Source organism: Corvus cornix, chromosome 1 (genome assembly GCF_000738735.6).
Source record: "Corvus cornix cornix isolate S_Up_H32 chromosome 1, ASM73873v5, whole genome shotgun sequence".
NCBI lineage: Eukaryota > Metazoa > Chordata > Aves > Passeriformes > Corvidae > Corvus > Corvus cornix.
The window spans coordinates 84,820,893-84,834,513 of NC_046332.1; the positions used below are offsets into that span (position 1 = coordinate 84,820,893).

At 42.6% G+C, this 13,621-nt stretch overlaps 1 protein-coding gene across 3 annotated transcripts in view; it reads left to right on the forward strand.

Annotated features, from left to right (window-relative positions):
• Positions 1-13,621, forward strand: part of CYFIP1 (cytoplasmic FMR1 interacting protein 1) — a 75,816-nt gene that overhangs the window by 60,096 nt on the left and 2,099 nt on the right. For all 3 annotated transcript variants that reach the window (XM_010394187.4, XM_010394186.4, XM_019282739.3), the window contains 5 exons: positions 157-247; positions 8,029-8,159; positions 10,432-10,504; positions 11,659-11,753; positions 12,892-13,130. In XM_010394187.4, the coding sequence (XP_010392489.2) occupies positions 157-247; positions 8,029-8,159; positions 10,432-10,504; positions 11,659-11,753; positions 12,892-13,130 (629 nt within the window). The remainder of the gene's footprint in view (positions 1-156; positions 248-8,028; positions 8,160-10,431; positions 10,505-11,658; positions 11,754-12,891; positions 13,131-13,621) is intronic.

Here is a 13,621-nt window from a genome sequence, read left to right on the forward strand (position 1 = left end):
ATTTGAAGAAGTTGCCTTTTTAAAGATGATGACTGGCAGAATTAAATGCAAGAGTTTTAGAGCTGCTTCAGTTCATGTATAGTTTGAATGCAATTTGTTGTAAAGTTTCTTAGTTCAACAACACTGACATGTTTACATACATCTGTTTTCTCTTAGTTACAAGGGACCATTCTTCAGTATGTCAAGACCCTAATGGAAGTGATGCCTAAGATCTGTAGGTTACCAAGACATGAGTATGGTTCTCCAGGTTAGTTTGTGTTTGATGTTACCTTAGCAGCCTTAATAAGATGATAGTAACCACTATCTTCTGAATCTTGTATCTCTCTGTCTTTCCCTCCCTCCTTTTTCTCCTGATAATCAGTTTTTAGTCTGGCTTTGGTTTTTTGTTCTGGTTTTTTTTTCCTGTAACATCATTGAATCATTGAATGCTGTGCTTTCTGAAAGTACTTAATAAAGTTTTAAGACTTCTGTATATAGGGGAAAAGGATGACAATCTGTATAGAAACAGACTTAAGACATAACTGATCTTGAGCTGGGATGTCCACAATAGTTTCTATTTCTAGTCTTTCTCATAAGCATGTTGAGCTTTTCCCTTAGGAAACTAGCCTCTCACATTTTTTCTGTTCAAATGTCTAATTTAGATAACCCAAGTTCTCTGGAACAGCCTCTATTCCCTTTTCCTTTGCCCTCACCAAATGCAAGATAAAAGGAGTGATACTGCTGGGAGGCAAACTGGTCCTGCCAGAATAGTTATGTCTGAGGCTTGTGTGGGGTGCATCTTAGCCTCTCAACAGGAGGTGTGACAGTTGCAGAAGAAGAAATGGCATTGAAAGCTGCTTGCCACTATAGAGAAATAATTGGCTAATTAGTACTTATCACATTGTTCACTGAAATTCTGAATCTGCTTCCCCCTTCAAAATATTCCTCCTCCACAACTTCTAATTAACACAAATTAGTCCTTCCATGTGCCACCCACCTCCTGAGTTTATTTTTCCAGAGTCACTTAGTTTTATTAAATGCCACTCCAACTGGAATGAGGTTGGGTTTTTTCTGCTTCCCACAGCTTGCTTGACGTTCATTACCAAGGTTAAACGAAATCGAGGTCTTACTAAGTGTTTCCTTCCTGTTTGTCTCCCTGGAGCATAGAAATGGATGAATCATGGTAGTTAGGAGTATAAAAATAATCTATCTGAGGCTTTTAGCCATTCATTAAGTTCTGACCACAAAAGCAGTAGGTATTCTCAAATATAGACAATGCATCACCAGGATCTGTGATGCTACACGTGACATTAAGAAGCTTGCCAGAAATCCTCACCTATAATGGCTCAATATTTGGCAGGAGATGCCCAGGGATTTGAGGAGAAACCTTTCTCTTAAGGTTAATCCCTCCTGTAGGAAAGGCAGAACTTTACTGGTACAATGGTAACAAACTATTTTGACCTCATATTTACTCTTCCAAAAGAAATGCCATATGGTTAGATGCCTATGGTACCAAGAGATCAAAGTAACTCTTGGTTTTACAATTGAATATCATACCTAGTTGTAGAATTGGACTGCATCTCAAAACCCCATGTGATTCTCTGCTCCTTTACTGCCCCAGTTCCTGTCAGGTTTTGTCTTAACACATGCAGTTTTCCTGTTATGAGCTTTTTCTAGCAGTGGATGCGTAATAACCCCCTGGAGAGTCTCTTGCAAGAAATGGCAGAGACAGCCTTTATCGCAGTCATACTGTCTCTCCCTTTCCTTTCCAAGTTGCCAGACAGAAGAGGCTTGTGGAAGATCAGGACACCTCCATCCCTCTCTCACATCACAGAAAACCTGCCCTGTGTTCTCTGACACCTCCCCATTATGGAGCTGTCTGCCCTTGGAGCAGCACTGGCTGATAAAGGAAAATGTTCTCTGTGATGAGGATGTGCTGTAGATTTTAGCCTTCATCTGGAGAGGAACTGCCAGACTGTAGAAGGGCAGTCTCAAAGCATTCTTCCTTTGAGTCACTGTCCTCTCCTTTCTGTGCTGAATTCTCTTTAGCAGTCTTTGCCACACCTTGTTTATGTGTTTTGTCACAGAAAATGCAAGCCAATACACACCAACTGTCATCTGTTCCTTCCTCTGCCTCCAAAAGCTTCCTCAGAAGTTATTAGTTGTAGTAGTAAGCCTGAGTGCTGTGGGCTATGTCTGTGTGCGGCTTATGTTCTTTCATAACAAATCATTTAATAACTTCTTTATAACTGGCACAGCCCACATATACAGACCAAATCTGTGATTCCAGGCTTTAGATGAAATATGTAGATTCTCATCTATCTTGAGGTAATATGCATTTATTAATTCAGAATTAATTTCCTGTGTCCATTCTCTACGTGCAAAGTGATTTAAGCATGCTCAGTAAGTAAGCCTCTAGCTCTTTCATACACTTCAGACTTTTCATTTGGAGAGTTTTGTTTGGACTCTGCTGATTGCAATTCATAATCAGCCCCTCCATAATCAGCCTTCTAGACTTGTGGATTTCTAAATGGTGATTTATTGCTGCTAAAAGGAGCAGGGTACAGACAGTGGCATCAGAGTTGTTCTGGACTCCTTTCTGCCAATGGGTTTGTTTCCATAGGAACAGTCTAAAGCAGTGGGGAACTTGTTCGTCTTGTAGTCATAAAAATATTTGTCTAAAAATACATTGAGCATAAGGATTTTTAAAGAGACCTTTTAAAGTTGCTAAAGATCTTAAAGGAATATTTGCCTTTTAAGAGTTTAAGCTTGAAACTTCATCTTGGAGGTAATATTTTCTTCTGCTATTTTTTAAGTATTTGAACATGTCATTCCTGCTTTGATGAATGAGTATCCTGCCACTCTGAAGTGTCACTGAATACCATGAGGAAAGTAGTTTGTCAGCTCTGCTGTGAGATGAGGCTTTTGTCACTGGTATACCACTCCTCCAGAAGAAATTTTTTTAAAAATCAATGAGCTTAGCAAGATATAAAGTAGCCAGAGAAAGTAGCCAAAATGTGTATTTTTTTCTAAGTATAGCATTTCCATGTTTTCTTCTTTAAAGAAAAAATCAACAAAACCAAACCAAAGAAACAGAACACTCAAAGCTGGTGCAGGACAAAGCACTCATTATCCCAGGCCATGACCTCTTGAAATCCCACATGTTGGCATGACAGTTTGGGGAAGCCCCGCAAAGCCCCATGCCACCGGCTGCTGTGTTCCCATCTCTCCCTGGGCTGATTGTGCTGCTGGCAACACCTTGTGAGCTGTTTCTGCACAGCAACCTGGCAAAAAAAGAGTCTTCCACCCCTTCTTTTTCTGTAATATTTCAGGTTCAGAGTCTAAGAGCAAGCCTGGGCTGGGAAGCATGGGGAAGGGCAGCAGTGGCTGGAGGCAGCGAGGGAGGCATCACTTGGGGTGTAGCAGAAGGGTTTGTAATTCTACCTGTTATCCCAGGGTTTTGTTCAAACTCAGATAAGGAGGAGAATAATTTAAGTGAGGGCACAATGGCTTAAGTCCACATTGGATGAAGGAAGTGTATTCATAGGTCTTCCTGAAACCTGTCCACTGGAGAAAGATTTGCAGGGGCATCTGAATTCATTAGATATGCAGAACAGTGGAATATTTCTTTCTAGAAAAATAAACACAGTGCACAGCCTCCATGGTTGTAATTCCTGGATTCCTGTATATGCTTAAACCTGATTAATATTTCCATTGAGGGCAATGAATGGCAGCACTGTTGATATGCAGAGTTAATGATGTCTTTTGTAAGTTAAAGAAGTATTTGGATACAGCATTTGAAGGTCTCTATGAAAGTGAACATATAAACTAAAAGTCATTATAGCATCCAGTTTCTTGGGAGCAGCTTTGCTATTGCAGGTTAGTAGATTTTATTTGATAATAGTCAAGTCAGTTCTTTGCAGAAAATAACCCAAAACACAATTAGACCAAGAATTATAATCAAGGTCTTGTTTGTTTGTAGTCAGAAATTCAGTTCTAGAATTAACAGCTCATTTTTGTCCTAATCTTTTAGGTACCAGAATTGTTACAAGCTCTGGAACATGTTTGATTTCAGTCTGTAGGTGTGAATTGAGAAATGAAAGGTGACCAAAGTGAAGGACTTCAACCAGCTTTGAGTTGCATGTGTTGAATTGCTCTGACTTCCTAAATTAATCAGTGTACAGACTGCACAGCTGAAACTTGGCATCTGCTGTTTGAGTGCTGTTGAGATAGGATTTTGGAAGCAGAGAGGAAACCTAATCCTTTACTAATCTTCTGTGCTTTACTGGATCTATTCTATATCAATAGTCTTCGCTTCTGTTGTGATCTGTGTAAATCAGAAACTGGGATTATAGAATCAATTTTTATGACATCTAATGTTGCCCCATCTGCGGGAATAGAGGGATTTAATTAAAACTGATTTCTTGGAGAGGAAGAGCAAAAAAAACTTGGTTCATTTACCTTGCAAAATTCTGTGTATATATAATTCAGTAACTTATAAATTCCACCCACAAACAGAATTAGAGGAAGAAGGAAGGTTGCGGACAATTAAGTGAAATTAACTTTCCCAAGACACTTGTTCTTTTTCAAGGGCTTTAGTAGACATACATAGTCTTTCATAAGAATACACTTCTGTGTACTGTGCACAGAAGTGTAATTTGGAATGGCATTGCTCAAATGTTAAATGAAAACGGGATGATGTATTTCTGCCACAGGACTCCACTGGGGAGCAGATTGGTCTTTCATCAGAAATAGCCTGTGTAGTTCTGTAAACTTTCTGCTGTTCTGCTGGTAGATCAAGCTTTTGATCTAAAGGGAAGAAGTACACTGATAATGGCAGCATTTGGAACACCTGCATACTAAATACTGGCTGTCAGATTTTCAAAATAATATCACAATTTGATCATGAATGTGTGTGGGTGTGCATATTTATATATCTGTATATGGAGACTGGGGCTTTGAGTGAAGAAATAAGTAACTTTGTTAAGGACTTTGAGAGGAGCTCTGTCATCTGGAGTGACTATAAAAAACAGTAAGTAATTTTTATGGTATGAACCTCAAGCCTCTTTGACTTCCACTATCCTGCTGCTTTTGGGTGGACTTAATGTCTCTTTTTGGTTTCAGTCACATTTTCAATATGAGTTTCTTGTTTCTGGTCACAGTTCTCTGTGCTGCTACTCCTGGTTTCTCTCTGTACCATCCTGCTCCTTTATATTTGCTTTAGGGAACATGGGTTATTCTCAGGATTTCACTGCCCATGAAAAAATAGGTCTCATCTTTCCAGATGTCAGCCTTTTTTCTGAAACTCCCCACGAAATCCACAGGCTGGGTAGGGGATTGAGTGGAGTCTGAAAACCCTACTCTTTTCCTTCCCTGTCATGACCGATGGTTTTTTCCCTGTTGCAGCAGCAGAATCTTCCTTGCTGTTCTGCTCAGCTTCTGTTTCTCACCAAGCTGCTCCCCACCCACCATACAAGCTAAAGGGAAGAGCGTGCCCATGGCTGTGCGTGTCACCAATATCCTGTTTGCTCAGATAGTGCTTTCTCTCCATGATGACCCTGTGGAGAAGTCTACAGTTCCTCATTGTGTTTCAGGGAGTCTTCCAGCCCTTCTGTTGGTTCACCATCAGTCTCTTTGTATGTGGCAGATACTAAGACCAGAAACATTGGTAGATGTTCTAGTTTGATTTCCTCTATGGCACAGGCTTAAGTCCAGGATAACACAATAGACTTTTGTTTGCAGAAAGTCTTGGAATGAGGAAAGTATTTGACTTCTAGCAGTTAATCCCTAGAAGACCTTTCTTTCTAGTCATGGAAATCCTTTCATCAACAAACACAAAAGAAATACTAGGGTGTGTAACTAAAACTGTGTGTTTGTGATAAAGCTGATTTCAGTTCCCTAACTTCGTGTTTTCTTCCTAGTGTCAGAAACTTTTTGGGGAATAATTTTCAACCTTTTCAGTCTCATCTTTAAAATGGGAGTCCCAGTATTCAGAACTGCAGCATCCCATTGCCATGGTGGGCAGGTGTGTTTAAATGACAAGCACAAGTGTTCACTGCTCCTCACACACCTGGGGATTGTGACTGGCCTGTATCCTGCAGTGTTCAATGAACACTGACAGCCTTCCCCACAGCTTTTCTATTCCACAGTCCCTGTATTGTGGGGAGGAGGGAATTGCTGGTGTGCTGGCATTGTTTGCTTTTTAGCTAATTGTAAATGTGTTGCCTTGGAATAAATTAAGCTCAGCAAGCACTCGCTACGTCTAACCCTTCTCCATCAGTTTTTCAGTTCTGTTTTTCTCTCAAGTCACCGAAGCACTAAAGTTAGGTCTGAAATTCACCTCCATGTGTGAATGAATGAATGTGTGTGGGAACAGCTACTGTTAATTTTCTATTGACAAACAGTTCTTTGAGATGTAGCAGAGGCAGCCCTGCATCCCCTCATCGTGCACTTTACTGACGTCTTGTGTTACTAATTTTAATGATGTGAGGCTTTCTGTAAAAGTGTGTGGGTTACCTACGTAATTCTTTCCTTCACTGTATGTTTTCAAGTTCCTTTGCTGAATTTGAGGGATTTCCTTGGAAGAGATATGCTGCAGGCTGTATTTCATGTTTATGTTCTCTCCAGCTGTTGCCTCACTGGGTAGATAGCCAAGTATGATCTCCTGCATGGGAAGTGTTCATTAGTTGTGTCAAAGGAACTCATGGTTCTGAAGGGCATCTGTGTTCTCTTTCCTTGAAAGCAATTCTCTCAATTGCTTTAGGTGCAGTTGGGTGGAGATTTATCTGCCTTAATACAGTGTAATGGAAATGAACTGCCATGTACAGCATACAATTTGAAAGCTTTTTATGATGCATTTTTTTCTCAGTCAAGTGTTTTGGTGGCTTTTTAGAAGGGCCCGGCTTATGCAGAAAGATGGAGAAATGCTGCTAAAAATTAATTAGTAAAAAGCTGAAGAGCTGTCTGACTTACTGTAGTTCTCTGCTCTTCCTCTCCCATCCTGCACATGGCTTTAACCTCTGAAAGGTAACCAGACTGGGTCTCTGCAGAAGCTGCTGAGCCTGTGGTTTCCTGGGCTTCTCTCTAACCAAGGGACTGCCCAGCCTTTCTGAGGCTGGAGGGCAAGGAGCTGGAAGTCCACCAGCATGTTACACATCACTGTTGTTTAGGAGAAGTTTGATGGAAAAGACGTATATTTATGTAAACTATGTGGGTTTGAAAATCATAATTTTAGCTGGTTTTTAACAGCTTTAGGCAAAACTTTGACAGAAACTGTGCTTGTCAGCAGGATCTGGTGTACCCTTGCCAACAGAGCTTGACCTGTGATCTCTCTATTTGCTTTGAGATGTCGCAGATCATCACCTCTGGCCCTGTGGCACTGGTCACAGTCGTAGCCTGATACTACCCCTCTTCCCTGTATCTTACTTCTTTGTTCCTTGCTGGCTCTGTCATCCATGAAAATAGCAGCAGTGGATCGAGATGGGTTGGGTGGTGCAGCAGGTTGGGGAGCAGTGGCTGCAACAGGACTTAAAGAAGATGAATGAGAGCTCTAGTCTCTCTTCCTACCCCTGGATATTTTTTTCTTATCTCTTATACCAGCTCCCTTCTCCAGGAGTGAAAAGTTAGGCACTGCACTTTGCATGATTTATCCAGTTAAAAAGGTCAGTGCACTGGCTTAACACTTCACAACCTCTGAGTTTTAATGCATTTAATGCTGCTCCTTTCAGTTTCCTCTAGGCTGCACATCTGGAGATAAAATCTCATTGCTGATACATGGAGAGGGAACTCTAAACCTGCACCCTCAGTTATTTGTATTCTCAAACAGTGTATGGATGCACATTTGTGCAACCTTTGAGTAGACAAATTGGTTAGAAAATCAGAGGGCTTTTGAAGCAGAAGTTAAAATTAATCCTGATCTCTATGACTCTTATTCACATGGCCAGTATCTTTTGTCTGCTTTCCTGAGATAACAATGTGCTCATGTGATCGTCACTAGATTTCATTCTGGCTCCTGAGACTTTTTTTTTTTCTCTTCTCTTGTGATTTCAGGTATCTTGGAGTTTTTTCACCATCAGTTGAAGGACATTGTTGAATATGCAGAACTGAAGACTGTCTGCTTCCAGAATTTACGGGAAGTGGGAAATGCTGTCCTGTTTTGCCTCCTCATTGAACAGAGTCTGGTAGGTGCCTGCTGTGCTAGCTTAAAATCCATCTGTCTCTCAAAATGTACTCTCATATTTTTGTTACTAACGTCATCAATAACAAGGTTGAAATCTGTGAGTTTGCTGTTACTGATGGGCAGATGGGTAGAAACAGTTCCCTGCACTCACCTCTTTCAGTCTTGCAGGGGCTTTCATGTCTCTTAGATACAGTGATGCCTGACTTTGCTGGGTGAGAGACGTTGCCTCTTGCCTGGTACCTGAGGATCTGACACTGTGATCTTCACCATAAATTATAATCACATCTGGCACTCCTGCAGCCAGTCACAGTGTGGCCACTCCTGATGTCAGCGAGTTGTGCGTCTGGTCCTGCTGTATTCCTTTCTTGCATGTCCCTGTTAAGGTGTGAAACATCACAAAGTTATCATGGACATCCTTGGGCATCCTCCTTGCTGCTTGGACGGCTGACAGTGGTGCAGAAATTCACCCATCTGTCCTAGCTTGAATGAAACTGTGAAACGTGTCAGTCTTTCAGCTACTTCTGATGTATCTAGAGTCTGCCTTACACTGTGCTAACCTGCTGACTGCTGAGGGCACAGTGCTACAATTGATCTTTATCCCTACCTTCAGTTTTCTTTTCCCACCCTTCTTCCATGTTGTTACTATTTGCTGTTCAAGCAAGATGGCCAGACCTGTAATTCCTTTTTTTTTTAAATGCTTTTGGGTGCTTACAGAGGAAAGGTGAGCATTGGTAATGGATCAGAACAGCAACAGGTGTGCTGGCTTCCCTTCCTTTACCTGCATGGTGCTGTTGAATCTTGGGTGGGGCTCTCTTCCTGCTGTGCATACCGGCACCCTGCCCAGGCTGTGCAAGCTCACAGTGCTGCTGAGGTTGGGCAGCACGCAGAGATCTTTGCTGACTGCAAACCAGCCATGTCATTTCCTCAGCAAGCTGGCTGGGGGCCTGCTGTTGGACAAAAATAAACCTTCATGGAAGACTCCTTCCCTAGGGTGTATTAAAGCTGTAAGGTAATGAAGACATGCTGTTCTTCAGAGTTCCTGCTCATGGTGTTAGAGGATCCCTCCCTGATGGGGGCGAGTAATTGGAGGGCTGGGTGACAAGCAGCAAACCTGTAGCCAATAGTGGCACAGCTGAAACAGAATGAGAAGCTGGATTACTTCGGATTCAGGCTGAGTGGGTATGTGGAGAAAGGCCAGGCAGGTGAGGGCCCTTACTCCCTCCTGGGAGGATTGAGGGTGTACCAGAGTGATGCCAGCATGGAGGTACCTTCTTTGGGACACCGCCAAGGTTACCCTTTCTGGTCATACACCTGGGCTCGCTGCCTCTCCTCTTGTTCTTGTCCTCAGTCAGGCCCCCATGTCCTGTCATGTATTTCAGTATTTTTCCATTGTGGTCACCCATCATAACTAATATAGACTTCAGCGCGGTGCAAAGCGTAATTCTGAGTATATCTGTGGCAGTGGGTGGGTCTTGTTTGTCCTGGCTGCCTAACACATGCATTTCCCTGGCTGGCATCAAGGAATTAGACCTGGAAAAGGCACATGAGCCCCAGCACCCTAGCCTTGCTAAAAGTATGGAGGAAGACCAACTTTTGTAATATTAGTATTGAGGGATTACAGATTAGTAGGGCCTCTGCTTCAAAAATGAGGAGAGGGTCTTAGCAAGGTCATGCATGTGCTGCTGGTCATCTCTGCATTTTCTCTGTGCATACGCACAGGAGCAAAGAAACAGGAGACATCTGTCTTTCTTTCCCCTGTCCCTAAAGATGTAAAATACTTCCTAAGACATGGTTCTCTGCTGCTGTCATATGTCTCAGCCTGCCTGGCAGGGAGATGCTCCCACCACGATGAACTCCCATTAGGATAATGGGTTGTGGCTCTGGTAAAAATAGCCAAGCAGTGAGTCATCTTCTTGCCCTGTTTGTCTGTGCAGGAACCGTCTGCCACTTTCCCACCGAAATTACTCATTCTGCATTAGTTTATTTAATAAATACCCCGTCCTTTATGAACCGCCAGCTGAGGGTGGGAGGGGAGTTGCTGGAGTGTTTTCGTGAATTCAAAGTAAGCTGGTGAAATGAAGTGGTCCTTGGGAGTGATCCATGAGGAGAGGCAGGGCTCGGAGCGGCTCCCTGCGGTGGTGACAGAGGCCGGCTGCCCTCTGGTGTTTCTGCAGCGGCATCGACCTCCATTTGGAATCCCGTTGTGGGGGTCTGGTGTGGTTTGGGGATTGATGCTTCTGTCCTAAATGCCTCTCGTTTTCTTTTTGTCCCAGTCTCTAGAGGAAGTGTGTGACCTGTTGCACGCAGCGCCATTCCAAAACATCCTGCCCAGGGTTCACGTCAAAGGTATGGGCAAAGTGAAAATACCTTCCTTGGGTAATGCTTTCTCCTTCCCCTGCCTGCTGCTGCAGTTCCAGTAAACACCTCCAGCCACCCTTTACTACAGTGCTGATAATTACAGGACAGAGGTATCAGATCCAGGTCTGTTTGCCTGGCTGAAAAAAACAAATGTTTCCTGGTGATGCTCTATGCATATTACAAGGGGAAGGGGAGGAATGCCATGACAGGGAAAAGCAGGATGGATGCCCAGGGCAGTATTACCCTGCTTTGTGGATATAGTTGAGAGGCTTTTTTGAAGCTGCTGTTTAGCTTACAGAATTGTCAGTTAAATGGGGTAGGTTTGATCACACAGGGTGTAGGGAGTCTCTCAGCAAGTAAGTAAATACAAGTGGTCCCTGTAGATTTTTCATGTCCTTTTCACTAAACTGAGTATGCAGGAGTGAGTATTTGCAGGATTGCTTCCTATAGTATCTGTTCTCCTTATCTTTCATCACCAGAAACTGAGCTGTCCACCCTTCCCCTTGCCCTCTCTTCTTTGTCTCTCTTCTGTCTCCTTTCTTTTCCATTTCTCACTGCTGGAGCAGCTGATTTGTTCTGCTTGGAGAAATCCCATCAGCTACAAAACTCTGAGAATATTTTCAGGCTCACAGTAGCTACTTGCACCTCTACATAAAACTAACCAGACCATTGTAGACAGTATTTTCCCATTTTCTAGAAGACATTTCCTACTTGCCATTGTTGAGGGAGTGCCAGCTGCTTTTTAGCCTTACTATACACAAGATTCCATCCTCATTTTACCTCACCTTCTAGAGACAAACATTTTATACATAAAGACAACTTAGTTATCTTAGCACAAGTGGGGGTCAAATATCTAAGCAGCAGCAGCATAACAGAGCCTTATATTCTTCCTTGAATTTAGTTAATTAGATGTATTCTACAACAAATCCTTCTTTCTGTTTGCATATGTAATGTAGCATTTTAAAATATGTGTGTTTTTTTCTAAAAGTGCCTTGAAGATTAACCAGCTACTTAGTACTTAAATTGCCTGTAAAATAACACAGTTTTCTTCCTCACTGGATAAAGATTGTGTTAAAATAAAAATTCTCTTGGTTAATTGCAATTTATGATTGCTCTCTTCGCTTTTTTTCCTGTTCTTTCAGAGGGTGAAAGACTTGATGCTAAAATGAAGAGACTGGAATCAAAATATGCTTCACTACATTTGGTTCCTCTCATTGAAAGACTTGGCACACCCCAGGTAATCTCTCTCATTTGTGTCAGAGGCAATTAAAGAAATTTCTGAGCATCAGAAAGCCTGTCCTGATAGCTCCATCAGATAGCACATCCTGCTTGTTCACACAACAGGATTTTTATTTAGACCCATGAATTTGGTAAAGCTGTTAAAGCTTAGAAGTTTAAAACATTTGAGACTGGGGCAGAAGTGACACATTTGGGGGAAAATGCTAATTGGTATGTATGTTTACCATGGGATACTATCCCAGTGTAAGGTCCAGTCTGGGGGCTCCTCCTGCAAATTCCACCAAAAGCAATGAATTTTTTTGTGCACATGAGTATATATATATATATATATATATATATATGTATTTAAAACATTTTGTCACTCTTTCAGCCACTTAGAAACTCTTAGAAAATGAGCTGTCATTTGAGCTGAGCTCTTCTGGAAACAATGACCAAAGAGAACATTCTTGAACTGCCTTTGCAGCTTCAGCGCTATTCCCTTTTCTCCCAGTGTGAAGGTGCATTAATCCCCTGCTAACTTTAGCAGTTTACTAGTGGTTGAGATGTGAATAGTAGAAAGTAAGAGCAGAATGCCCTGAAGCAGAGTTTAGGCTGCTTTTGTCATTGTAGGTGCTGCAGTTCAGTAGGTGCTGCTGCACTAGGAGAGAGCTGTCTGTGTGATGGCACCAGCTGGGACAAGCACAAACAGCATTGCCTCCTATGGATTTTGTCTGAGCCTGTTGGTGCTCCTCTTTGGAGCTTTCTCATCTGGTAACAGCCACAGCTGAGGGAGGTGGGCAGGAGAGTGCAGGCAGGAGCTACAGCAGAGCTCTGAACTCTTGGTTTTGCTTTCTGCCTCCATTCAGACAAAGAGTTCTTCAAACTACCCTGAAATAAATCCAGGACTAGCATTACTGCAGTTAGTGTTACTCACTTTAAGCCTGTGTGCTTGAAAAGGCTTTTACAACTTTCTCTGAATGTTTTTCCAGTGACCTGATCCCCAGGTTAGCAGTCTGACCTCATTTTAAGTCAGAAGACACTTCTCTTAGAATAAACCACGTGAAACTGAAAAATGCGTTGTATTCATTCTTCTAAATAAAATCTTCTGGTGAAGTGGCTTTTACCAGGATTTTGCACTTTGTTTCTCTCTGCTTCAGCAAATAGCAATCGCGAGGGAAGGGGACTTGCTGACCAAAGAACGCCTCTGCTGCGGCCTGTCCATGTTTGAGGTCATCCTGACGAGGATACGCTCCTTCCTGGACGATCCCATCTGGCGCGGACCCCTGCCCAGCAACGGGGTGATGCATGTGGATGAGTGTGTGGAATTCCATCGCCTCTGGAGCGCAATGCAGTTTGTCTACTGCATCCCCGTGGGAACACACGAGTTCACTGTGGAGTACGTGCTGCCAGCTGCCCGCAGTCCCCTGTGGGCAACAGTGCTTGGCTTGTCCTGTCGTGGCAGTGGGGCTGGAACGGAGGCGTTTGAGTGCCTCTGCAAGAGCGTAGTGCAAAACCAGGGAAAAGTGCTGCCATCACCGGCAGGGGCTCATGATCTATGAACACAGATACTATTGTATCTGCAGTGAAAATGACCCTCTTTTTAAGTATTGCCAGTGTATAATGAATGATCCCGTGACAAACAGGCCCTAGCACGTGTCTGTCAATAGGGGTCATACCCCTACAGGCATTCAGCTTAAATAAAATAGCAGCATATTTGTGCATCTATCTTTAACAAGTATTTCTTCTCTGAATAAGAGCAAGAATGAGCACTTGGAATTTAACATGATTAACATGAGTTAACCAGGAACTGTTGTTTGTTCTTGGTTTTGTTGCTTTTGAGACTATCCTTATTTTGAAAAATTGTTGAGCCGTGACATGCTTTTTACT